At 44.9% G+C, this 27,644-nt stretch overlaps 1 protein-coding gene across 7 annotated transcripts in view; it reads left to right on the forward strand.

Annotated features, from left to right (window-relative positions):
* The window catches only part of baiap2b (BAR/IMD domain containing adaptor protein 2b), a 184,454-nt gene that overhangs the window by 133,843 nt on the left and 22,967 nt on the right, over positions 1 to 27,644 (forward strand). For all 7 annotated transcript variants that reach the window (XM_071393847.1, XM_071393852.1, XM_071393848.1 and 4 more), the window contains 2 exons: positions 12,525 to 12,677; positions 15,202 to 15,438. In XM_071393847.1, the coding sequence (XP_071249948.1) occupies positions 12,525 to 12,677; positions 15,202 to 15,438 (390 nt within the window). The remainder of the gene's footprint in view (positions 1 to 12,524; positions 12,678 to 15,201; positions 15,439 to 27,644) is intronic.

Below are 27,644 nucleotides of genomic sequence, written 5' to 3' on the forward strand. Positions count from 1 at the left end.
GCCGCATATATTCCCCCCCAAGCAAACACATCGATGGCCCTGAACGAATTTCATTTGACTCTATGTAAACTGGAAACCACATATCCCGAGGCTGCATTCATTGTAGCTGGGGATTTTAACAAGGCTAATCTGAAAACAAGACTCCCTAAATTCTATCAGCACATCGATTGTGCAACCAGGGCTGGTAAAACCCTGGATCATTGTTATTCTAACTTCCGCGACGCACTCCCCCGCCCTCCTTTCGGAAAAGCTGACCACGACTTCATTTTGTTGCTCCCTGCCTATAGACAGAAACTAAAACAGGAAGCTCCCGCGCTCAGGTCGGTTCAACGCTGGTCCGACCAATCTGATTCCACGCTTCAAGATTGCTTCGATCACGTGTACTGGGATATGTTCCGCATAGCGTCGAACAACAACATTGACGAATACGCTGATTCGGTGACCGAGTTTATTAGCAAGTGCATCGGTGATGTTGTACCCACAGCGTTTATTAAAACATTCCCGGACTCTCTCTCTCTCTCTCTCTCTGTCTCTCTCTCTCTGTCTATCTCTCTCTGTCTCTCTCTCTCTGTCTCTCTCTCTCTCTCTCTGTCTCTCTCTCTCTGTCTATCTCTCTCTGTCTCTCTCTCTCTGTCTCTCTCTCTCTCTCTCTCTCTCTGTCTATCTCTCTCTCTGTCTCTCTGTCTCTCTCTCTCTCTGTCTCTCTCTCTCTGTCTCTCTCTCTCTGTCTCTCTCTCTCTCTCTCTCACTCACTCACTCACTCACTCACTCACTCACTCACTCACTCACTCACTCACTCACTCACTCACTCACTCACTCACTCACTCACTCACTCACTCACTCACTCACTCACACCCTAAGCCTTTGGCACCACACCGCCATAATAATAATCTGTGTGCTTTAGCATGCTATCGATCTGTCATTCCCCTCTCTCTCCGTGATACATGTGATACATGTAACAACCCCCACATCCATCTTCTCCTGCAGTTTTTCATCTGTTTATTTTTTTTGTATTTCGCCTCTTTCTGTGTCCATGTCATTTGTCCTGGGATACCTGTGCTAAAGTCTATTTAAGTCACCAGTCACAGCAGGGTAGCCATATATGGAGGCATCAGAAAATGCATGATCCTTCCCTGTCGAATTTCTGTTCTTTTTCACAGCGTGTGTGGGTACCAGGTACAGGTAGTCCTTCTCTTTGATAGATGTGGGTGTGATATCTGTGGTGTAACTGACTCAGTAGCTCCTCCCTGTGGCTGATGCACAGATGTGTTTCCCAGATGGTGTTTTCATCGACGACACAGCGTACATACTGTACACTGTACATCACACATCAGAAACGTGTGACAGATGAGAGAGATAGAGAGATGCTTGTTGCAACAGGAGAGAACAGAATCAATGCATGTTATAGTAAAGAACATAGGCAGCTCGTGAGTTTGGGAAGCTTGCAATTTAGCCTACCATTTCTACCGATCTGCGTGAGAGTTATGATGATTTTTTTTGTTTCTCAAAATCATAATTTTTCCGTTAATTAATTAGGCAAGTCAGTTAAGAACACATTCTTATTTACAATGACGGCCTACCCCGGCCAAACCCTAATGACGCTGGGCCAATTGTGCACCACTCTATGGGACGCCCAATCACGGCCGGTTGTGACACAGCCTGGAATTGAACCAGGGGCTGTAGTGATGCCTCTAGCACTGAGATGCAGTGCCTTAGACCACTGTGCCACTCGGGAGCCCAAATTATCACGTGGTTAATCATAAAAATGTAATTCAACTTAGGCGAGAGCACCAGCCTCTGCCATATGGACACATTGATACACTGTGGTCCAATGGCAGCTAAAGAAATGAGCACATAGAACTCAGAGAGGTAGCTGTAGGCCTATAACTTCCATTGTCAACAAAGTAAAATACATAGGCCTAAAGCCAACAAATAAAACAGTAGAAAATATCCTGATGAAAATTCTGGTTCTTTCAATCACATTCATCTCTCTACTCTGCCTCCTTGCCTCCCTTTGACTTGAGATATTGCTGGTGAAGTGCAACATTATATCAAATCATCAAATGGGTCCGGCCAGAAGCTGTCGCTAGCGAACTTGCAACATAGTATCAACTAGCCTATTCTAGGCCCTCAGAGTTTCCGCACCAGTTAGCTCGGTACAGACAGCTGTTTTTTATGAAGTTTCCACTGGATATATGGTATCATCAGATCATAATATTTAGATTTTTCACACCGAGGCTTGGTGATTATGGAGGCAAGGAGCGTTGGAAAGATTTTTCAAATACTGAGGAACTATCGTGGATGTTAAAAAAACAGACTTTGTTTACGATATGTGAGGTGAAGAAAAAATGGATGAGAGGCTCAGCTTATTAGTGTTGGACTTGATGAGTTAAGACAATCAGAAATCAAACATTGCCAAATCGTCACTCTCCTACATTTGCACGCAGCAGGCCAGATAAATGACTGCAATTACTACATGCGTTAACAGAAATGTATGTAACCAAATGACATGGATTTAAGGTAAAATTACTAGGCCTACTGGTGACATATGTAATGGGGAATTGATAAAAAATAAAAGGCCAAACAATTTACAGAATGAAACGATGATTACGCAAGAATTGTCGGGAGCCAGCTGAGTTCGTTCTGGAGAGCTGAGTGCATGCTTTCTGGAGCGAGACAGGCCATGCCTTCGCCACACACCCCTTCCTATCTTCTTGTTACAACATTTGAAATTATACTCAAGACACATTATCTTAACACATATTTTAGATATGACAGACAGCCACAACTCAATCAGCTAGACCTATTGCCACGATCACTACCCAAATTGTGGGCTTCCCAAATAGGCGTAGGCCTACACACTTGTGATTTGAAACAATCCACAGCTACTGTATGTTTTTAAGAGGCTAATGATCTTCTGTGGCTAAGTCATGCTCTCTGGTGAAGTATTTTGAATGTTTTTATTTAGACAGGGGTAATTATATAATTTGGGCAAAACATTGATTTACTTTCGGGGAAGCCAGCAATCTAACAGAGCACTGTACACCCACCAACTTTCCTTTCCAATTCGCGAGAGGCTGAAACCAGAGATCTGTATACAGTATAATGACGAGATGCTCACATCTCTGCCCTAACAATGGGTGTCATTGTCCCACATGTGGGAATGCAGGTGACAAACTTAAGTCTGCATATTATGCCCATAGAAACGCATTGGACTTATTCTAGACAGATTTTGGCGAGAGTGAGCTCTCTCACTTTGCCTCTTCCTCTCTGAACATAGGCAGCTCGTGAGTTTGGGCTCTCAAGTGGCACAGCTGTCTAAGCCACTGCATCTCAGTGCTAGAGGTGTCCCTATAGACACCCTGGTTTGAATCCAGGCTGTATCACAACCGGCCGTGATTGAGAGTCCCATAGGGCGGTGCACAATTGGCCCAGCGTTGTCCGGGTTTGGCCCGTGTAGGCCATCATTGTAAATAAGAATTTGTTCTTAGCTGACTTGTCTAGTTAAATAAAGGTTAAATAAATAAATAAAATACAATGACAGCCCACCAAAAGGCAAAAGGCCTCCTGCGGGGACGGGGGTTGGGATTAAAAATGTAATAGAAATAGAGGACAAAACACACATGACGACAAGAGCTACACCACAACACTACATAAAGAGAGACCTGAGACAACAACACAGCATGGTAGCAGCACAACATGGTAGCAGCACAAAACCTGGTGCAAACATTATTGGGCACAGACAAGAGCACAAGGGCAAGAAGGTAGAGATAACATTATATCACGCAAAGCAGCCACAACTGTCAGTAAGTGTCCATGATTGAGTCTTTGAATGAAGACTCATGATGACTCCAGTTTGAGTGTTTTTGCAGCTCGTTCCAGTCGCTAGCTGCAGCAAACTGAAAAGAGGAGCGACCCAGGGATGTGTGTGCTTTGGGGACCTTTAACAGAATGTGACTGGCAGAACGGGTGTTGTATGTGGAGTATGAGGGCTGCAGTAGGTATCTCAGATACGGGGGTGTGAGGCCTAAGGAGAGAGTGAGGCCTAAAATTCAGGAAGGAAGATCATCAGGCAATTATTGTGTATTTCATCTTTCTTAGAACAGAAGATGTGTTCCTGAGAGTCTTAGCTTTCAGGAATGGGGTCATATTTGCTAATAGCCCAAACTGTTCCAAGGCTGGAGCCAAATTCATAGCATAAATATCACAATTGCATTCAATTCCTTTCCCCCAGTCATTCTGTGCTATTTTGTCAAAGTCCCTTCTAATGAGTCTTGTGTAACTTGTAAACGTTGTAGAGGGGAACAGAAGGCACATATATGTTCCTGAGAGTCTTTTGGGGGTCATAATAGCTAATGGCCCAAACCGTTCACATGCTAGAGCCAAATTCACAGGAAGAAAACAAATTCTACATGCCACACTGGCTTTAGAAACCGCTGGGTGCAGAATAAAAACAGCCTGCCCGCCTGTTCCGAGGCATCTGCATGGTCCTAAAGCACAATAGGATGCCTCCCTCCCTCCTCACCATAGTTGAACCATCAGCGATGACATGACTACACAGTGTGACTGTGGCCTCCGCTTTCGGTAACGAGCCTAATGACTCAGAGATGATTAAGAAGAGGTGACAAACACACAGACGCCCAGCCGTTCCTTTATTCTCTCTCATCTATGTGTATGTAGACTGATTACAGAGAAAGGAAAAACACTTGAGGAGTTTAATTAGCTTTCAGTGCAGCAGGTTGATGGAACGACAAAGAGGATAATGTTCTTTTCAATTAAATGCGTTTCTTTCCATCTGCGCCGTTAGGGGTGGGTTTCAGGGGCTGCATCCTCAAATGCCTTTGGCCCAGCCCCTAACCTTTTGATGGTCGAAGAATTGTGAAATTGCAGGCTGAAAAAAAAACATGCGCTGATGTGTAACATTGTGGGAGGCATCCTATTGTGTAACAATGTGGGAGGCATCCTATTGTGTAACAATGTGGGAGGGAGGCATCCTATTGTGTAACAATGTGGGAGGGAGGCATCCTATTGTGTAACAATGTGGGAGGGAGGCATCCTATTGTGTAACAATGTGGGAGGGAGGCATCCTATTGTGTAACAATGTGGGAGGGAGGCATCCTATTGTGTAACAATGTGGGAGGGAGGCATCCTATTGTGTAACAATGTGGGAGGCATCCTATTGTGTAACAATGTGGGAGGCATCCTATTGTGTAACAATGTGGGAGGCATCCTATTGTGTAACAATGTGGGAGGCATCCTATTGTGTAACAATGTGGGAGGCATCCTATTGTGTAACAATGTGGGAGGGAGGCATCCTATTGTGTAACAATGTGGGAGGGAGGCATCCTATTGTGTAACAATGTGGGAGGGAGGCATCCTATTGTGTAACAATGTGGGAGGGAGGCATCCTATTGTGTAACAATGTGGGAGGCATCCTATTGTGTAACAATGTGGGAGGCATCCTATTGTGTAACAATGTGGGAGGCATCCTATTGTGTAACAATGTGGGAGGCATCCTATTGTGTAACAATGTGGGAGGCATCCTATTGTGTAACAATGTGGGAGGCATCCTATTGTGTAACAATGTGGGAGGCATCCTATTGTGTAACAATGTGGGAGGCATCCTATTGTGTAACATTGTGGGAGGCATCCTATTGTGTAACAATGTGGGAGGGAGGCATCCTATTGTGTAACAATGTGGGAGGGAGGCATCCTATTGTGTAACAATGTGGGAGGGAGGCATCCTATTGTGTAACAATGTGGGAGGGAGGCATCCTATTGTGTAACAATGTGGGAGGCATCCTATTGTGTAACAATGTGGGAGGCATCCTATTGTGTAACAATGTGGGAGGCATCCTATTGTGTAACAATGTGGGAGGCATCCTATTGTGTAACAATGTGGGAGGCATCCTATTGTGTAACAATGTGGGAGGCATCCTATTGTGTAACAATGTGGGAGGGAGGCATCCTATTGTGTAACAATGTGGGAGGGAGGCATCCTATTGTGTAACAATGTGGGAGGGAGGCATCCTATTGTGTAACAATGTGGGAGGGAGGCATCCTATTGTGTAACAATGTGGGAGGGAGGCATCCTATTGTGTAACAATGTGGGAGGCATCCTATTGTGTAACAATGTGGGAGGCATCCTATTGTGTAACAATGTGGGAGGCATCCTATTGTGTAACAATGTGGGAGGCATCCTATTGTGTAACAATGTGGGAGGCATCCTATTGTGTAACAATGTGGGAGGCATCCTATTGTGTAACATTGTGGGAGGCATCCTATTGTGTAACAATGTGGGAGGCATCCTATTGTGTAACAATGTGGGAGGCATCCTATTGTGTAACAATGTGGGAGGCATCCTATTGTGTAACAATGTGGGAGGCATCCTATTGTGTAACAATGTGGGAGGCATCCTATTGTGTAACAATGTGGGAGGGAGGCATCCTATTGTGTAACAATGTGGGAGGCATCCTATTGTGTAACAATGTGGGAGGGAGGCATCCTATTGTGTAACAATGTGGGAGGGAGGCATCCTATTGTGTAACAATGTGGGAGGGAGGCATCCTATTGTGTAACAATGTGGGAGGGAGGCATCCTATTGTGTAACAATGTGGGAGGCATCCTATTGTGTAACAATGTGGGAGGGAGGCATCCTATTGTGTAACAATGTGGGAGGGAGGCATCCTATTGTGTAAGCAATGTGGGAGGCATCCTATTGTGTAAGCAATGTGGGAGGCATCCTATTGTGTAACAATGTGGGAGGGAGGCATCCTATTGTGTAACAATGTGGGAGGGAGGCATCCTATTGTGTAACAATGTGGGAGGCATCCTATTGTGTAACAATGTGGGAGGGAGGCATCCTATTGTGTAACAATGTGGGAGGGAGGCATCCTATTGTGTAACAATGTGGGAGGGAGGCATCCTATTGTGTAACAATGTGGGAGGGAGGCATCCTATTGTGTAACAATGTGGGAGGGAGGCATCCTATTGTGTAACAATGTGGGAGGCATCCTATTGTGTAACAATGTGGGAGGGAGGCATCCTATTGTGTAACAATGTGGGAGGGAGGCATCCTATTGTGTAACAATGTGGGAGGCATCCTATTGTGTAACAATGTGGGAGGGAGGCATCCTATTGTGTAACAATGTGGGAGGCATCCTATTGTGTAACAATGTGGGAGGCATCCTATTGTGTAACAATGTGGGAGGGAGGCATCCTATTGTGTAACAATGTGGGAGGGAGGCATCCTATTGTGTAACAATGTGGGAGGGAGGCATCCTATTGTGTAACAATGTGGGAGGGAGGCATCCTATTGTGTAACAATGTGGGAGGGAGGCATCCTATTGTGTAACAATGTGGGAGGCATCCTATTGTGTAACAATGTGGGAGGCATCCTATTGTGTAACAATGTGGGAGGCATCCTATTGTGTAACAATGTGGGAGGCATCCTATTGTGTAACAATGTGGGAGGCATCCTATTGTGTAACAATGTGGGAGGCATCCTATTGTGTAACAATGTGGGAGGCATCCTATTGTGTAACAATGTGGGAGGCATCCTATTGTGTAACAATGTGGGAGGCATCCTATTGTGTAACAATGTGGGAGGCATCCTATTGTGTAACAATGTGGGAGGGAGGCATCCTATTGTGTAACAATGTGGGAGGCATCCTATTGTGTAACAATGTGGGAGGGAGGCATCCTATTGTGTAACAATGTGGGAGGGAGGCATCCTATTGTGTAACAATGTGGGAGGGAGGCATCCTATTGTGTAACAATGTGGGAGGGAGGCATCCTATTGTGTAACAATGTGGGAGGCATCCTATTGTGTAACAATGTGGGAGGGAGGCATCCTATTGTGTAACAATGTGGGAGGCATCCTATTGTGTAAGCAATGTGGGAGGCATCCTATTGTGTAAGCAATGTGGGAGGCATCCTATTGTGTAACAATGTGGGAGGGAGGCATCCTATTGTGTAACAATGTGGGAGGGAGGCATCCTATTGTGTAACAATGTGGGAGGCATCCTATTGTGTAACAATGTGGGAGGGAGGCATCCTATTGTGTAACAATGTGGGAGGGAGGCATCCTATTGTGTAACAATGTGGGAGGCATCCTATTGTGTAACAATGTGGGAGGGAGGCATCCTATTGTGTAACAATGTGGGAGGGAGGCATCCTTTTGTGTAACAATGTGGGAGGCATCCTATTGTGTAACAATGTGGGAGGGAGGCATCCTATTGTGTAACAATGTGGGAGGGAGGCATCCTATTGTGTAACAATGTGGGAGGGAGGCATCCTATTGTGTAACAATGTGGGAGGCATCCTATTGTGTAACAATGTGGGAGGGAGGCATCCTATTGTGTAACAATGTGGGAGGCATCCTATTGTGTAACAATGTGGGAGGCATCCTATTGTGTAACAATGTGGGAGGGAGGCATCCTATTGTGTAACAATGTGGGAGGGAGGCATCCTATTGTGTAACAATGTGGGAGGGAGGCATCCTATTGTGTAACAATGTGGGAGGGAGGCATCCTATTGTGTAACATTGTGGGAGGGAGGCATCCTATTGTGTAACAATGTGGGAGGGAGGCATCCTATTGTGTAACATTGTGGGAGGGAGGCATCCTATTGTGTAACAATGTGGGAGGGAGGCATCCTATTGTGTAACAATGTGGGAGGCATCCTATTGTGTAACAATGTGGGAGGGAGGCATCCTATTGTGTAACAATGTGGGAGGGAGGCATCCTATTGTGTAACAATGTGGGAGGCATCCTATTGTGTAACAATGTGGGAGGGAGGCATCCTATTGGGTAACAATGTGGGAGGCATCCTATTGTGTAACAATGTGGGAGGGAGGCATCCTATTGTGTAACAATGTGGGAGGGAGGCATCCTATTGTGTAACAATGTGGGAGGGAGGCATCCTATTGTGTAACAATGTGGGAGGGAGGCATCCTATTGTGTAACAATGTGGGAGGGAGGCATCCTATTGTGTAACAATGTGGGAGGGAGGCATCCTATTGTGTAACAATGTGGGAGGGAGGCATCCTATTGTGTAACAATGTGGGAGGGAGGCATCCTATTGTGTAACAATGTGGGAGGCATCCTATTGTGTAACAATGTGGGAGGCATCCTATTGTGTAACAATGTGGGAGGCATCCTATTGTGTAACAATGTGGGAGGCATCCTATTGTGTAACAATGTGGGAGGCATCCTATTGTGTAACAATGTGGGAGGCATCCTATTGTGTAACAATGTGGGAGGCATCCTATTGTGTAACAATGTGGGAGGGAGGCATCCTATTGTGTAACAATGTGGGAGGCATCCTATTGTGTAACAATGTGGGAGGGAGGCATCCTATTGTGTAACAATGTGGGAGGGAGGCATCCTATTGTGTAACAATGTGGGAGGGAGGCATCCTATTGTGTAACAATGTGGGAGGGAGGCATCCTATTGTGTAACAATGTGGGAGGCATCCTATTGTGTAACAATGTGGGAGGGAGGCATCCTATTGTGTAACAATGTGGGAGGCATCCTATTGTGTAAGCAATGTGGGAGGCATCCTATTGTGTAAGCAATGTGGGAGGCATCCTATTGTGTAACAATGTGGGAGGGAGGCATCCTATTGTGTAACAATGTGGGAGGGAGGCATCCTATTGTGTAACAATGTGGGAGGCATCCTATTGTGTAACAATGTGGGAGGGAGGCATCCTATTGTGTAACAATGTGGGAGGGAGGCATCCTATTGTGTAACAATGTGGGAGGCATCCTATTGTGTAACAATGTGGGAGGGAGGCATCCTATTGTGTAACAATGTGGGAGGCATCCTATTGTGTAACAATGTGGGAGGCATCCTATTGTGTAACAATGTGGGAGGGAGGCATCCTATTGTGTAACAATGTGGGAGGGAGGCATCCTATTGTGTAACAATGTGGGAGGGAGGCATCCTATTGTGTAACAATGTGGGAGGCATCCTATTGTGTAACAATGTGGGAGGGAGGCATCCTATTGTGTAACAATGTGGGAGGCATCCTATTGTGTAACAATGTGGGAGGCATCCTATTGTGTAACAATGTGGGAGGGAGGCATCCTATTGTGTAACAATGTGGGAGGGAGGCATCCTATTGTGTAACAATGTGGGAGGGAGGCATCCTATTGTGTAACAATGTGGGAGGGAGGCATCCTATTGTGTAACAATGTGGGAGGCATCCTATTGTGTAACAATGTGGGAGGCATCCTATTGTGTAACAATGTGGGAGGCATCCTATTGTGTAACAATGTGGGAGGATTCCTATTGTGTAACAATGTGGGAGGCATCCTATTGTGTAACAATGTGGGAGGCATCCTATTGTGTAACAATGTGGGAGGCATCCTATTGTGTAACAATGTGGGAGGCATCCTATTGTGTAACAATGTGGGAGGCATCCTATTGTGTAACAATGTGGGAGGGAGGCATCCTATTGTGTAACAATGTGGGAGGGAGGCATCCTATTGTGTAACAATGTGGGAGGCATCCTATTGTGTAAGCAATGTGGGAGGCATCCTATTGTGTTACAATGTGGGAGGGAGGCATCCTATTGTGTAACAATGTGGGAGGCATCCTATTGTGTAACAATGTGGGAGGGAGGCATCCTATTGTGTAACAATGTGGGAGGGAGGCATCCTATTGTGTAACAATGTGGGAGGGAGGCATCCTATTGTGTAACATTGTGGGAGGGAGGCATCCTATTGTGTAACAATGTGGGAGGCATCCTATTGTGTAACAATGTGGGAGGGAGGCATCCTATTGTGTAACAATGTGGGAGGCATCCTATTGTGTAACAATGTGGGAGGGAGGCATCCTATTGTGTAACAATGTGGGAGGGAGGCATCCTATTGTGTAACATTCTCAGAGAAGAAACACTTTGAAGTGGATAGTATCTTCATACAGGTATCATACAGCATCTCTGACTGTGCTTCATCATTCTGGGGGGCGGAGGGAGACAGGGAGGGACAGAGAGATGAAAGGGAAACAGAAAGCTCCAGGGTAGCAGTGTGGGGAGTGGTAAATGGGAAGCTGTGAATTTTCAGTAAACACCTGCTCACATTGCCTTAATGAGTTCTGTAATGGGGCTGGCATTTCTATCTGCGACCCCTGAGTGTATGTGTGCGCGTTTGTGTGTATATGATGCGCGTGCGTTTATGTGTGGGCATGTTTGTGTCTCCCTGATGTGAACTAAGAGGATCAAGCCTCACAAGTGTTTTTGTGAAAGATTTTAGTCAAGTATTCAACAAGGTTTTTGTTGTTATGCCTTTGTCTGGTTGTTGATGACTACTGTGTGGATAACAAAGTTTTCAAGACAAGTCTCATTGCACCTCTATGGTAACAAAGGATGAACTTAATTTGTTCTTGTCTTAAGCTGGGCTCTGTGTCATTAACATCATTAGCGACTACTGCTACATTATAAACTAGGTGGTTCGAGCCCTGAATGCTGATTGGCTGAAAGTCGTGGTATATCAGATCATATACCACGGGTATGACAAAACATGTATTTTTACTGCTCCAATTATGTTGGTAACCAGTTTATAATAGCAATAAGGCACCCCTGTGGTTTGTGATATATTGCCAATATACCACGGCTAAGGGCTGTATCCAGGCACTCCACGTTGCGTCATGGGTAAGAACAGCCCTTATCCGTGTTAAATAGGCCATATACCACACCACCTCACCACCTTTGTTCTAATCAGGCAGGGATTTAGTGCTTCGTTGGGTACCACTAGGGAATTAGTGCTCCGTTGTGTACCACTAGGGAATTAGTGCTCCGTTGTGTACCACTAGGGAATTAGTGCTCCGTTGTGTACCACTGGGGAATTAGTGCTCCATTGTGTACAACTAGGGAATTAGTGCTCCGTTGTGTACCACTAGGGAATTAGTGCTCCATTGTGTACAACTAGGGAATTAGTGCTCTATTGTGTACCACTGGGGAATTAGTGCTCCATTGTGTACCACAACGGAATTCGTGCTCTATTGTGTACCACTGGGGAATTAGTGCTCCATTGTGTACCACAACGGAATTCGTGCTCTATTGTGTACCACTGGGGAATTAGTGCTCCATTGTGTACCATTCATTGTGAATCAGAATATATAGAATGTTTACGTGCTATTCTGTCAATATTGTCCCACTGGTTTAGCTGCTGACACCTTATTCTAGGTCCACACAAGTTGACACAAGTTGACGCGTACTGTACATTTAGTTAGCTAAATTAAATCTAGCAACTGCTTGAATCTGTTTAGGTGGGAAGATTCAAGCAGACACAAATGTTGCTCCTAAGTACATACTGTGTCTAGGAAATAAGACAATACTAACCTTAACCATTGAGACATAAACACATGCACACACATACACACACACACAAAACTGACCTTAGATCGGTGTCAAGATTCTAGACCTAGGGGCAACCTAGGGGAAACTCAATGATACGCTATCCTTATGGCTTCTGCTCATCCCGTCCCCCTGCTCCTCCTCCCTCTCTCTCTCTCCTCAGTATGTTGAGACCATCAGCAGCAAGCAGAGTGACCTGGACCAGTACACAGCAGAGGGCTACAAGAATGCACTGTCAGAGGAGAGGAGGAGGTACTGTTTCCTGGTGGATAGACAGTGTGCCGTGGCCAAGAACAACAGCTCCTACCACAGCAAAGTGAGCAAAGTCTACATCTACATGTCAACAGTTTCTGCACCTAGGGTTGGAAACTCTCCTGGTTAAGATCCGAAGGGAATAGGCAGGGAGGAAATCCTCCAATCAGAATTTCTGGAAAAACTTTTGGGAAAGCTACTGACATTTGTCCACCCTACACTATCTAGAAGGTGCTATCTAGAGACTGAGCAGTGAGATGAGAGAGGTGGAGGAAGAGAAGAAACGAGAGGAGGGGATGGGGGTGAGGAGGAGAGGAGGGGATGGGGATGAGGGGAGCTGATAGACTGAGTAGTGGGAAGAGAGAGGAGAGGTGGAGGAGAAGAAAGGAGAGGAGGGGTGAGGAGGGGAAGGGGGGGAGCTGAGACACTGAGCAGTGGGAGGTGGAGGAGAGCAGGAGGAGTGAGGAGGAGAGGAGTGGAAGGGGGGGTGAGAGAATGCTGAAAGACTGAGCAGTGGAAAGTGAGAGGAGGAGAGGATAGGAAGGGAAGGGAAGGGTGTCCCACTTCCACAAGTACACTGTAGTCCAGGTGTGAATCACCAGGGGGAGAATGTGTGGGGGCTGACTGTCTATAGACAATACTGATGTGCTGAGAGAGAAAGAGAAGAAAGAGAGAGCGAGAGAGGAATAGAGAGGAACCAGAGAGAGATAGAGAGAGAGAGTTTGAGATCAAGGGAAAGAGGAAGAGAGCGGAGAGAGAAAGAAAAGAGGGGGAGAGAGAATTAGTTTAGAAGCGATTTCGAAAGACTCTGTGAAAAGGGAAATATGGAGACCGAGAGATTGTATATGAAAAGAAGTTGTAGGGAGACAAAGACAGAACGATTGAGGGCGTATTGTGTGAGTCACATAGGAGGAGTGGGCGAGAGAGGACCCACTCTTCAGACAGGTTCTCCCTCCCTCTCTCTCTCTCCGTCTTTCCTTCTTCCCTCTCTCTGTCTCTGTCTCTGTCTCCTTCTCTGTCTGTCTCTCTCTCTCTCTCTGTCTCTCACTCTCTCTCTAGTCCACACTGTAGAACACTCCAACTTAATATGGTATGGTCGCGCCCTCCATGTATAAGACAGCCATAATGAAGGTGACAGAGTAGGAGCAGGGGAACCGAAACGAACAGGTTGAAGAAGTGTATTGAGATGAAAGATGAAGAGGCAGACCATCTGCCAGTGGAGTTTATATCATCTCTCTGGCAAGGTGCTCCACAGGCCACACTCCCACGCACACAACACACGGTACATTACCTAGGCAATACTGCCAACTGGGAGCTTAGTCACCTTCTGGCACCGCTATCCGGTCCACCAACAGAGAGAGACCAAGGAGGAGCACTCTGACTGGTACACAGAATGCGATAAGGAAGACAACATAGGTAGACATATTTATGTACGCTATGGACAGAGACAAATAGTAACAAAGATTGAAGGATATTTTGTTTTAATTGAACCTTTATTTAACTAGGCAAGTCAGTTAAGAACAAATTCTTATTTACAATAACAGCCCACACCCTAACCTAGATGACGCTGGGCCAAATGTGAGCCGCCCTATGGGACTCCCAATCACACCCATTTGTGATACAGCCTGGAATTGAACCAGGGTCTGTAGTGACGCCTCTAGCACTGAGATGCAGTGCCTTAGACCGCTGCGCCACTCGAGAGATATGTCACTTGGATAAATACTGTCTGACAGTCAAACAAATTTAATTGTTATTTGGTATCAATGGGCACACTCAATGTGCTATTTAGAACCTAAATGTGTTCTTCTGCTGTCCTCATAGGAGAACCCTTTTCAAGAACCCTTTTTGGTTTTAGGTAGAATCATTTTGGTTCAAGGTAGAACCCTTTTGGGTTCCATGTAGAACCTTTTCCACATATGGTTCAACATGGAACCCAAAAGGGTTCTCCTATGGGGACAGCCAAAGAAAAAATGGTTCCAAAATGGTTCTAAGAGTGAAGTTTATGGAGAAATCTGGCAACCCTGCTGAGTATTACAGCCTGTGTTAAACTCAAAAAGCTTTAACGACAACATGTGGGTGTGGGGATAAAACTGATCAGAGGTAAGCTAGAGCAGGAAACCCAGAGTTGAGGAGAAAGCTGGAGGAAAGGCCTGGAGGCTACAGATGGTGTCGCAGGCTGCCTTGAGTGTTATAATCCTGGGAGGCTGCTGGTGGACAGCTTTGTGCTGAAACGGCTACTAGACTGGTAATGAGGCTGCTTCAGCTCCCCGGCCAACAGATACTGTAGAAGAGCTGTCAGAGCCGAGAGAGAAGGATGTCTTGGTTTGGTGATATGGCAGATATGGCAGAGGGTGTGAAGTGAAGCTCTATCTCTCCTTCTCTCTCTCTCTCGCTCTCCTTCTCCCTCTCTTTCTCTCCTCCTTAAATACACACATACCTCACATCACTTACCTTTTGAGCGGGTTCAAAGGAACACCTTGTTAATCACTCCTCTTCCATCACCAGAACATCTCTATATTCACCTATCTCACCCCTACACAATGTCTCACCTTTCTCTCCCTCTGTCTTTTTTTACCGCTCTTCTCCAGGGTAAGGACCTTCTAGCCCAAAAGATCCCAGCATGGCAGCAGGCGTGTGCTGACCCTACCAAGCTGCCTGACCGTGCCATGCTCCTGGCTCAGCAGATGACCTCTGCAGGGGGTACCCTGGGGTCCGGCTCCCACACTCACCACGGCTCCAAGGGCAACCTGCTCATCTCTGACCCTATCCCCGGGGCCAAGCCTCTGCCTGTACCCCCCGAGCTGGCTGCACTAATGGCCCAACAGGTGGGTCACTGTTACTAAGATGTTACTATGCTATTACTATGGTACAGCTACAGATGTAGGATCTATTTTGATCATTGAGAATGTTCCTGCACAGCAGGAAATGCAAACTTGAAGAGTATTCAAGGTTTAAAAGGGCTTCTAAAGTTTGTCATTTCCACTTTAAAATGGCAGACTTGGATTGCCCTAACGAAAAATGTATCAACCCCTACAAGATTTTTCCATTCATTATATTTCACATAATAATTCACATTTCCTGTTGCTGCAGGATTATTTTCCTGCTGTAACAAAGTGGCTGAAATGAAGATCCTACATCTACATAGAGCTGCTATGGTTTTTCAGCCCAATTGGTGTGGAGAAACATTCAGCTAATCGAGTGCCACAGGCATCAATTGTTGCTCATCATCACTAATTGTGTTTTTGATTATGAAGCTTTGAAGAGCTTTGTGTGAGTGCCTGTGTTTGTGTACGAACCTCTGTATCAGTGTGTTGCATCAGTGATTGAGCGGGTATTCTTGAGTCTTGAAGCACACAGCAGGTTTGTGGGCTGCAGCTCTAACGACGAACCTTAATTAAATTAACACCACCAGCTATTCTGTCAGCTAGCTCGTTCAAGATTGAGGTCGAAACTATTCATGTCCTGAGGACATCGGGAAATGCCTTCCAAACTGGCCACTAGGGGCAACAGTGAGCACTATTACCATCCAGTAGGCTAGGGTGTCGTGGATGGGCGTAATCCCATGACTCTGGATCATTATCTTACGTGTTTGATCCCAGTAGTGGACACTGTTTTTTAAATTTTTGGTTTTATCCCTATCCCAAACCTTAACCCTTTTCTTAACCCTTTGTAATGAGTGCCTGAAAGTAATGTTTTAAACCTATCCCAAACCTTGCAAAACTGAAAGGGAAAACCACCACATTTAACCATGGCAAGGTGACTGGGAATATGGCCGAATACAAACAGTGTAGTTATTCCCTACATAAGACAAACAGGCAAAATGTCAGTACAGAGACATATGTGTCAAGGTCTACAGACAATCACGGACTACAAAGGGAAAACCAGCCACGTAGCGCACAACGACGTCTTGCTCCCGGACAAGCTAAACACCTTCGCCCACTTTGTGGATAACACAGTGCCACCGACGCGGCCCACTACCAAGGACTGTGGGCTCTCCTTCTCCGTGGCCGACGTAAGACATTTAAGCGTGTTAACCCTCACAAGCCTGCTGGCCCAGACAGCATCCCTACCCGCGTCCTCAGAGCATGCGCAGACCAGCTGGCTGGAGTGTTTACAGACATATTCAATCTCTCCCTATCCCAGTCTGCTGTCCCCACTTGCTTTCAAGATGTCCACAATTGTTCCTGTACCCAAAAAAGCAAAGGTAACTGAACTAAATGACTATCTCCCCGTAGCACTCACTTCTGTCATCATGAAGTGCTTTGAGAGGCTAGTTAAGGATTATATCACCTCTACCTTACCTGACACCCTAGACCAGGGATGGGCAATTCCAGTCCTCAAGGGCCTGATTGGTGTCATAGTTTTGCCCCAGCTCCAGCTAACACACCTGACTCCAATAATCACCTAATCATGATCTACAATTTAGAATGCAATTTGATTAATCAGCTGTGTTTGCTAGGGATGGAGAAAAAGTGTGACACCAATCAGGCCCCTGAGGACTGGAGTTGCCCACTCCTGCCCTAGACCCACTTCAAGTTTCTTACCGCCTCAATAGATCCACAGACGATGCAATCGCCATCGCACTGCACACTGCCCTATCCCATCTGGACAAGAGGAATACCTATGTAAGAATGCTATTCATTAACTATAGCTCAGCATTCAACACCATAGTACCCTCCAAGCTCATCATTATGTTCGGGTACCTGGGTCTGAACCCCGACCTTTGCAACTGGGTCCTGGACTTGTGGTGAAGGTAGGAAACAACACCTTCACTTCGCTGATCCGCAACACTGGGGCCCCACAAGGGTACGTGCTCAGCCCCCTCCTGTACTCCCTGTTCACCCATGACTGCGTGGCCACACAGGCCTCCAACTCAATCATCAAGTTTGCAGACGACACAACAGTAGTGGGCCTGATTACCAACAATTACGAGACATCCTACAGGGAGGGGGTGAGGGCCCTGGGAGAGTGGTGCCAGGAAATAACCTCTCACTCAACGTCAACAAAATAAAGTAGCTGCTTGTTGACTACAGGAAACTGCAGAGGGAGCACGCCCCTATCCACATCGATGGGACCGCAGTGAAGGTGAAAAGCTTCAAATCCCTCGGCGTACACATCACTGATGTTCTGAAATGGTCCACCCACACAGATAGTGTGGTGAAGAAAACACAACAGCACCTCTTCATCTTCAGGAGACTGAAAAAATGTGGCTTCGCCCCTAAAACCCTCACAAACGTTTACAGATGCACAATTAAGAGCATCCTGTCAGGCTGTATCACCGCCTGGTACGGCAACTGCACCACCCGCAACCGCAGTGTTCTCCAGAGGGTGGTGCAGTCTGCCCAACGCATCAGCGGGGGCAAACTACCTGCCATCCAGGACACCTACAGCACCTGTTGTCACAGGGAGGCCGAAAATACCATCAAGGACATCAACCACCCGAGCCACGGCCTGTTCATCCCGCTATCATCCAGAGGGTGAGGTCAGTACAGGTGCATCAAAGCTGGGACCGAGAGACAGATGCTGTTTTTCAATCTTAAGGCCATCAGACTGTTAAATAGCCGTCACTAGCCAGCTTCTACCCAGTTACGCAACCCTGAACCTTAGAGGCTGCTGCCCTATATACATAGACATGGAATCACTGACCACTTTAATAATGGACACTAGTCACTTTAATAATGTTTACATACTGCTTTACTTATCTCATATGTACATACTGTACTATATTCTACTATATTTTAGTCAATGCCACTCTGACTTTGCTCAATCTAATATTTACAGTGGGGAGAACAAGTATTTGATACACTGCCGATTTTGCAGGTTTTCCTACTTACAAAGCATGTAGAGGTCTGTCATTTTTATCATAGGTACACTTCAACTGTGAGAGACGGAATCTAAAACAAAAATCCAGAAAATCACATTGTATGATTTTTAAGTAATTAATTTGCATTTTATTGCATGACATAAGTATTTGATCACCTACCAACCAGTAAGAATTCCGGCTCTCACAGACCTGTTAGTTTTTCTTTAAGAAGCCCTCCTGTTCTCCACTCATTACCTGTATTAACTGCACCTGTTTGAACTCGTTACCTGTATAAAAGACACCTGTCCACACACTCAATCAAACAGACTCCAACCTCTCCACAATGGCCAAGACCAGAGAGCTGTGTAAGGACATCAGGGATAAATTGTAGACCTGTACAAGGCTGGGATGGGCTACAGGACAATAGGCAAGCAGCTTGGTGAGAAGGCAACAACTGTTGGCACAATTATTAGAAAATGGAAGAAGTTCAAGATGACGGTCAATCACCCTCGGTCTGGGGCTCCATGCAAGATCTCACCTCGTGGGGCATCAATGATCATGAGGAATGTGAGGGATCAGCCCAGAACTACACGGCAGGACCTGGTCAATGACCTGAAGAGAGCTGGGACCACAGTCTCAAAGAAAACCATTAGTAACACACTACGCCGTCATGGATTAAAATCCTGCAGCGCACGCAAGGTCCCCCTGCTCAAGCCAGCGCATGTCCAGGCCTGTCTGAAGTTTGCCAATGACCATCTGGATGATCCAGAGGAGGAATGGGAGAAGGTCATGTGGTCTGATGAGACAAAAATAGAGCTTTTTGCTCTAAACTCCACTCGCCGTGTTTGGAGGAATAGAAGGATGAGTACAACCCCAAGAACACCATCCCAACCGTGAAGCATGGAGGTGGAAACATCATTCTTTGGGGATGCTTTTCTGCAAAGGGGACAGGACGACTGCACCGTATTGAGGGGAGGATGGACGGGGCCATGTATCGCGAGATCTTGACCAACAACCTCCTTCCCTCAGTAAGAGCATTGAAGATGGGTCGTGGCTGGGTCTTCCAGCATGACAACGACCCGAAACACACAGCCAGGGCAACTAAGGAGTGGCTCCGTAAGAAGCATCTCAAGGTCCTGGAGTGGCCTAGCCAGTCTCCAGACCTGAACCCAATAGAAAATCTTTGGAGGGAGCCGAAAGTCCGTATTGCCCAGCGACAGCCCCGAAACCTGAAGGATCTGGAGAAGGTCTGTATGGAGGAGTGGGCCAAAATCCCTGCTGCAGTTTGTGCAAACCTGGTCAAGAACTACAGGAAACGTATGATCTCTGTAATTACAAACTAAGGTTTCTGTACCAAATATTAAGTTCTGCTTTTCTGATGTATCAAATACTTATGTCATGCAATAAAATGCAAATTAATTACTTAAAAATCATACAATGTGATTTTCTGGATTTTTGTTTTAGATTCCGTCTCTCACAGTTGAAGTGTACCTATGATAAAAATTACAGACCTCTACATGCTTTGTAAGTAGGAAAACCTGCAAAATCGGCAGTGTATCAAATACTTGTTCTCCCCACTGTATATATTTCTTAATTCCATTGTTTTACTGATAGCTTTGTGTGTATTGTTGTGAACCGTTTTTAGATACTACTGCACTGTTAGATACTACTGCACTGTTGGAGCTAGGAACACAAGCATTTCGCTACACCCGCAATAACATCTGCTAAATATGTGTATGTGACCAATAAAATTGGATTTGATTAGTACCTTAATAACCCTTTGTAATGAGTGACTGAATGTAATGTTTTAACTCTACCCCAAACCTTAACCCTTACCGTAACCATTTGTAATGAGTGACTAACCCCTTAACCCTTAACTTCTAAGTTTGACATTTGGAGCAACTTCGAAATTTGACGTGTGGAGAACATGGCTGAACGTCTAATTCTGCTATGAGACTGTGAGAGCTTGTTGAGTCTGTTGCCTAGCGATGCCCCAGGATGTTGGGATTCCATTACGGAATCTCTCAGAGCCTCTCCTTCAGAACACAGAACCCCTTTGACACACATGCACACGCACACTCACACGCACACACACACACACAAAAACAAACATTTGCTGATGCAAATAAAGTTGTTAGTGCCGCATGCTAATTAAAATGTTGCCAGTAGGAAGAAACAGACACATGTTTCTTGGGGCTGTTGGGCCATGGTTCTTTAACACCCTTCTTCTCCAGATTTCTGTCTTATTATAATGATTATTATTGTTGTGTTTGTGTGCGTGTGCGTGTGTGTGTGTGCATGCATGCCTGCCTATGTGTGTGTGTGTGTGTGTGTGTGTGTGTGTGTGTGTGTGTGTGTGTGTGTGTGTGTGTGTGTGTGTGTGTGTGTGTGTGTGTGTGTGTGTGTGTGTGTGTGTGTGTGTGTGTGTGTGTGTGTTTTATTTTATTTTTATTTCACCTTTATTTAACCAGGTAGGCTAGTTGAGAACAAGTTCTCATTTGCAACTGCGACCTGGCCAAGATAAAGCATAGCAATTCGACACAAACAACACAGAGTTACAAGAGTTACACATGGAATAAACAGAACATACAGTCAATAATACAGTTGAACAAAGAAAACAAAAAGTCTATATACAGTGAGTGCAAATGAAATAAGATAACTTCTTGTCAATATGGGGGCGCTGTTTCCACTTTGTAAAAAATCGTGCCCAAATTAAACTGCCTCGTACTCTATTCTAGATCGTACAATATGCATATTATTATTACTATTGGATAGAAAACACTCCCAAGTTTCTAAAACTGTTTGAATTATATCTGTGAGTAAAACAGAACTCATTTTGCAGCAAACTTCCAGACAGGAAGTGAAAAATCTGAAAACGATGCTCTGTTCCAGGGCCTGCCTATTCAATTGCCTTATATTTATGGATTTGCATGCACTGCATACGCCTTCCACTAGATGTCAACAGGCAGTGGAAGGTGGAATGGGGTGCCTAGCTTGATCTGAGGTCGAACAAGAGCTCTTGGAATGACGTGTCCAGAATTTCCTTTCTCTACCTAGGCGCGGGAAGTACCTCCATGTTGTCTTATGATAAGCATTCGGTATACACGGCTAATAAAGGACTCCTTGTACAAGATTCTGATGGAAGCTCAGCAAAAGTAAGAACAATTTATGATGTTATTTCGTTCTACTATCTGCCGTTTTTGGCGGGCGCTGTCTCGCTATAACGTAAGCTGTTTGTTATCGTAAAGTTATTTAAAAAAATCTAACACGGCGGTTGCCGGTTGCAGTGTATCTTTCATTTGCTATCCAACATGTATTTTTTAGTAAAGTTTATGATGAGTTCTTTGGTCAGATTAGGTGAGTGTCCAAAATATCTCCTGACATTCTGGGGAATCGATGCTACATTTTCACAATGTATAACCACGTGTTGCAGCTCTAAATATGCACATTTTCGAACAAAACATAAGTGTATTGTATAACCTGATGTTAGAAGACTGTCATCTGATGAAGTTGTCCAAGGTTAGTGATTAATTTTATATCTTTTGCTGGTTTTTGCGATCGCTACCTTTTGCTGCTAATAAATGCATTTGTGTGTTTGGCTATTGTGGTAAGCTAATATAATGCTATATTGTGTTTTCGCTGTAAAACACTTAAAAAATCGGAAATATTGGCTGGATTCACAAGATGTTTATCTTTCATTTGCTGTACACCATGTATTTTTCATAAATGTTTTATGATGAGTATTTAGGTATTTCACGTTGCTCTCTGTAATTATTCTGGCTGCTTTGGTGATATTTTTGATGGTAGCTGCAATGTAAAACTATGATTTATACCTCAAATATGCACATTTTCGAACAAAACATACATTTATTGTATAACATGTTATAAGACTGTCATCTGATGAAGTTGTTTCTTGGTTAGTGACTAATTATATCTCTATTTGGTCGGTTTTGTGATAGCTGCCTATGCGGTAGAAAAATGGTGAAAATATGCGGTTGAGTCTTTTGCTATTGTGGTTAGCTAATAGAAATACATATTGTGTTTTCGCTGTAAAACATTTTAAAAATCGAAAATGATGGCTGGATTCACAAGATGTTTATCTTTCATTTGCTGTATTGGACTTGTGATTTCATGAAAATTATATTATATGATATCCCTGTCGCGTTAGGCTAGGCTATGCTAGTCAGCTTTTTTGATGAGGATGCTCCCGGATCCGGGATGGGTAGCAATGAAAGGATAAGGGAGTTAAGACAATAAATAGGCCATGGTGGCGAAGTAATTACAATATAGCAATTAAACACTGGAATGGTAGATGTGCAGAAGATGAATGTGCAAGTGGAGATACTGGGGTGCAAAGGAGCAAGATAAATAAATAAATACAGTATGGGGATGAGGTAGGTAGATAGATGGGCTGTTTACAGATGGGCTATGTACAGGTGCAGTGATCTGTGAGCTGCTCTGACAGCTGGTGCTTAAAGCTAGTGAGGGAGATATGAGTCTCCAGCTTCAGAGATTTTTGCAGTTCATTCCAGTCATTGGTAGCAGAGAACTGGAAGGAAAGACGACCAAAGGAGGAAGTGGCTTTGGGGGTGACCAGTGAGATATACCTGCTGGAGCGGGGGCTACAAGTGGGTGCTGCTATGGTGACCAGTGAGCTGAGATAAGGCGGGGCTTTACCTAGCAGAGACTTGTAGATAACCTGTAGCCAGTGGGTTTGGCGACGAGTATGAAGCGAGGGCCAACCAACGAGAGTGTACAGGTCGAAATGGTGGGTAGTGTATGGGGCTTTGGTGACAAAACGGATGGCACTGTGATAGACTGCATCCAGTTTGTTGAGTAGAGTGTTGGAGGCTATTTTATAGATGACATCGCCAAAGTCGAGGATCGGTAGGATGGCCAGTTTTACGATGGTATGTTTGGCAGCATGAGTGAATGATGCTTTGTTTTGCGATATAGGAAGCCGATTCTAGATTTAATTTTGGATTGGAGATGCTTAATGTGAGTCTGGAAGTAGAGTTTACAATCTAACCAGACACCTAGGTATTTGTAGTTGTCCACGTGTTCTAAGGCAGAGCCGTCCAGAGTAGTGATGCTGGACGGGCGGGCAGGTGTGGGCAGTGATCGGTTGAATAGCATGCATTTAGTTTTACTTGCGTTTAAGAGCAGTTGGAGGTCATGGAAGGAGAGTTGTATGGCATTGAAGCTCGTCTGGAGGTTAGTTAACACAGTGTCCAAAGAGGGGCCAGATTTATACAGAATGGTGTCGTCTGCGTAGAGGTGTATCAGAGAATCACCAGCAGCAAGAGCAACATCATTGATGTATACAGAGAAGAGAGTCGGCCCGAGAATTGAACCCTGTGGCACCCCCATAGAGACTGCCAGAGGTCCGGACAACAGGCCCTCCAATTTGACACACTGAACTCTATCAGAGAAGTAGTTCGTAAACCAGCCGAGGCAATCATTTGAGAAACCAAGGCTGTCGAGTCTGCCAATAAGAATGTGGTGATTGACAGAGTCGAAAGCCTTGGCCAGGTCGATGAATACGGCTGCACAGTAATGTCTCTTATCGATGGCGGTTATGATGTCATTTAGGACCTTGAGCGTGGCTGAGGTGCACCCATGACCAGCTCTGAAACCAGATTGCATAGCGGAGAAGGTACAGTGAGATTCGAAATGGTCGGTAATCTGTTAACTTGGCTTTCGAAGACCTTAGAAAGACAGGGTAGGATAGATATATGTCTGTAGCAGTTTGGGTCTAGAGTGTCACCGCCTTTGAAAAGGGGGATGACTGCGGAAGCTTTCCAATCTTTGGGAATCTCAGACGATGCGAAAGAAAGGTTGAACAGGCTAGTAATAGGGGTTGCAATAATTTCGGCAGATCATTTTAGAAAGAGAGGGTCCAGATTGTCTAGCCCAACTGATTTGTAGGGTCCAGATTTTGCAGCTCTTTCAGAACATCAGCTATCTGGATTTGGGTGAAGGAGAAATGGTGGGGGCTTTGGCGGGCTGCTGTGGAGGGTTCCGGGCAGTTGACCGGGGTAGGGGTAGCCAGGTGGAAAGCATGGCCAGCCGTAGAGAAATGCTTATTGAAATTCTCAATTATAGTGGATTTATCGGTGGTGACAGTGTTTCCTAGCCTCAGTGCAGTGGGCAGCTGGGAGGAGGTGCTCTTATTCTCCATGGACTTTACAGTGTCCCAGAACTTTTTTGAGTTAATACTACAGGATGCAAATTTCTGTTTGAAAAAGCTAGCCTTAGCTTACCTAACTGCCTGTGTATATTGGTTCCTAACTTCCCTGAAAAGATTAATATCACGGGGGCTATTAGATACTAATGCAGAACGCCAGAGGATGTTTTTGTGCTGGTCAAGGGCAGACAGGTCTGGAGAGAACCAAGAACTATATCTATTCCTAGTTCTAAATTTTGATTGGGGCATGCTTATTTAAGATGGTGAGGAAGTCACTTTTAAAGAATAGCCAGGCATCATCTACTGGCGGGATGAGGTCAATGTCATTCCAGGATACCTCGGCCAGGTTCGATTAGAAAGGCCTGCTCGCAGAAGTGTTTTAGGGAGCGTTTGACAGTGATGAGGGGTCGTCGTTTGGTCGCAGACCCATTACGGATGCAGGCAATGAGGCAGTGATCGCTGAGATCTTGATTGAAAACAGCAGAGTTGTATTTGGAGGGCGAGTTAGTTAGGATGACATCTATGAGGGTCCGTGTTTACGGATTTGGAGTTGTACCTGGTAGGTTCATTGTGTGTATTGTGTGTATTGTGTGTGTGTGTGTGTGTGTGTGTGTGTGTGTGGTACAGTAATACTCTACACTATACACTACATGACCAAAAGTATGTGGACACCTGCTCGTCTCACATCTCATTCCAAAATCATGGGCATTAATATAGAGTTGGTCCCGCCTTTGCTGCTATAACAGCCTCCACTCTTCTGGGAAGGCTCTCCACTAGATGTTGGAACATTGCTTCGGGGACTTGCTTCCATTCAGCCATTTGTGAGCTCGGGCACTGATGTTGGGCAATTAGGACTGGCTCGCAGTCGGCATTCCAATTCATCCCAAAGGTGTTCGATGGGGTTGAGGTCAGGGCTTTGTGCAGGCCAGTCAAGTTCTTCCAAACCAATCCTGACAAACCATTTCTGAATGGACCTCGCTTTGTGCATAGGGGCATTGTCATGCTGAAACAGGAAAGGTCTTTCCCCAAACTGTTGCCACAAAGTTGGAAGCACAGAATTGTCCAGAATGTCATTGTATGATGTAGCTTTAACTAAGGGGCCTAGCTCAAACCAAAAACAGCCCCAGTCCTCTGACAGTTGATATTGAGATGTCTGTTACTTGAACTCTGTGAAGCATTTATTTGGGCTGCAATTTCTGATGCTGGTAACTCTATTGAACTTATCCTCTGCAGCAGAGGTAACTCTGCGTCTTCCTCATGAGAGCCAGTTTCATCATAGCGGTTGATGTTTTTTGCGACTACATTTTCCGTATTGACTGACTTTCATGTCTTAAAGTAATGATACACTGTCATTTCTCTTTGCTTATTTGAGCTGTTCTTGCCATAATATGGACTTGGTCTTTTTCCAAATAGGGTTATCTTCTGTATACCACCCTCTTTCTTGTCACAACACAAATGATTCTCTGAAACGCATTAAGAAGGAAAGAAATTCCACAAATGAACTTTTAACAAGGCGCACCTGTTAATTGAAATGCATTCCAGGTGACTACCTCATGAAGCTGGTTGAGAGAATGTCAAGAGTGTGCAAAGCTATCATCAAGGCAAAGGGTGGCTACTTTGAAGAATATATTTTGATTTGTTTAACACTTTTTTCGTTACTACATGATTACATATGTGTTATTTCATAGTTTTGATGTCTTCACTATTATTTTACAATGTAGAAAATAGTAAAAATAAAGAAAAACCCTTGAGTGGGTGTGTCCAAACTTTTGACTGGTACTGTACGTTGCCACGAGCAGCACTGCATATATTGCGATGAGCGAGATGCACGACTTCACGGTCACACACAGTATCTGCACTTGTTCGCTTCACGCCTTTACAATGTGGCAGCCACGGGAACAAAACAGCCTTCGTGCTTTAAAGGTCCTGCACAGTCATCCTGATTCCCATGTACAATTGCCTTTTGACTGACTAAAACATCACCCATCATTTTTTTCACAATAAATATACCCAGAATTTGAGAAAACATACTTTTTCTATCATTTGTCTAGCAATCAGGAAGTGTAAAAAGACAGACTGAGTGGGCAGGTAGCTCACCTTGACTGACAGTTCTTTGAAACGCCTACATCAGGCAACATGGACAGTATTGCAGTGAGATCATCTCAATCAAATTTGCTTATACGTAAAACAACTCAAACCACATTGAAATTGCATGCAACATCCAATCCTTTCATACATCACATCATGGTTTCACAAATGATTTGTTTATCCAACAGTTTGGTTATTGTAACAGCATCAAGTAGACAAAAGTTGGCTGTACAATTTAGCTAGCTAGCCCTAATGGAATTGTCAGCGCTGTTTAATCTTGCACACAGTTGAAATTAGACAGGGTGAGTTCTGGGTACAGTTCATAATATATAGACCCAAGTGTGAGGTTGAATTGAACACATATGAGCAGGGACGGGACAATAAGTAGACCAGAGCCAGTTGTTCCCTCTCTCACGTGAGCATGTCAGAGATTATGGAGGAACTGTGAGCATGCCAGAGATTATGAAGAAACCGTGAGCATGCCAGAGATTATGGAGGAACCGTGAGCTCACACGGGAAAGCATGCTCAAGCGAAAGAGGGAACGGCCTCTTACACAGACAGGAACCTTGTAAAAAATATTATATGGTAAACGGCTTAAAACCTCTACGGACCACCCATCCCGGATCCGGGATCATTCTCATCAGAAACGCTGACTAGCATAGCCTAGCCTAGCGCCACAGGGATATCATATAATATAATTTCATGAAATCACAAGTCCAATACAGCAACTGAAAGATAAACATCTTGTGAATCCAGCCAACATGTCCGATTTTTAAAATGTTTTACAGCGAAAACACAACATATATGTATGTTAGCTCACCACAATAGCCTAACACACAACGCCATTTTTTTCACCGCAAAGATAGCTTTCACAAAACCCACAAATAGAGATAAAATTAATCACTAACCTTTGAATAACTTCATCAGATGACAGTCTTATGACATCATGTTA

The sequence above is a fragment of the Salvelinus alpinus genome, chromosome 3, assembly GCF_045679555.1.
Source record: "Salvelinus alpinus chromosome 3, SLU_Salpinus.1, whole genome shotgun sequence".
Taxonomy (NCBI): Eukaryota; Metazoa; Chordata; class Actinopteri; order Salmoniformes; family Salmonidae; genus Salvelinus; species Salvelinus alpinus.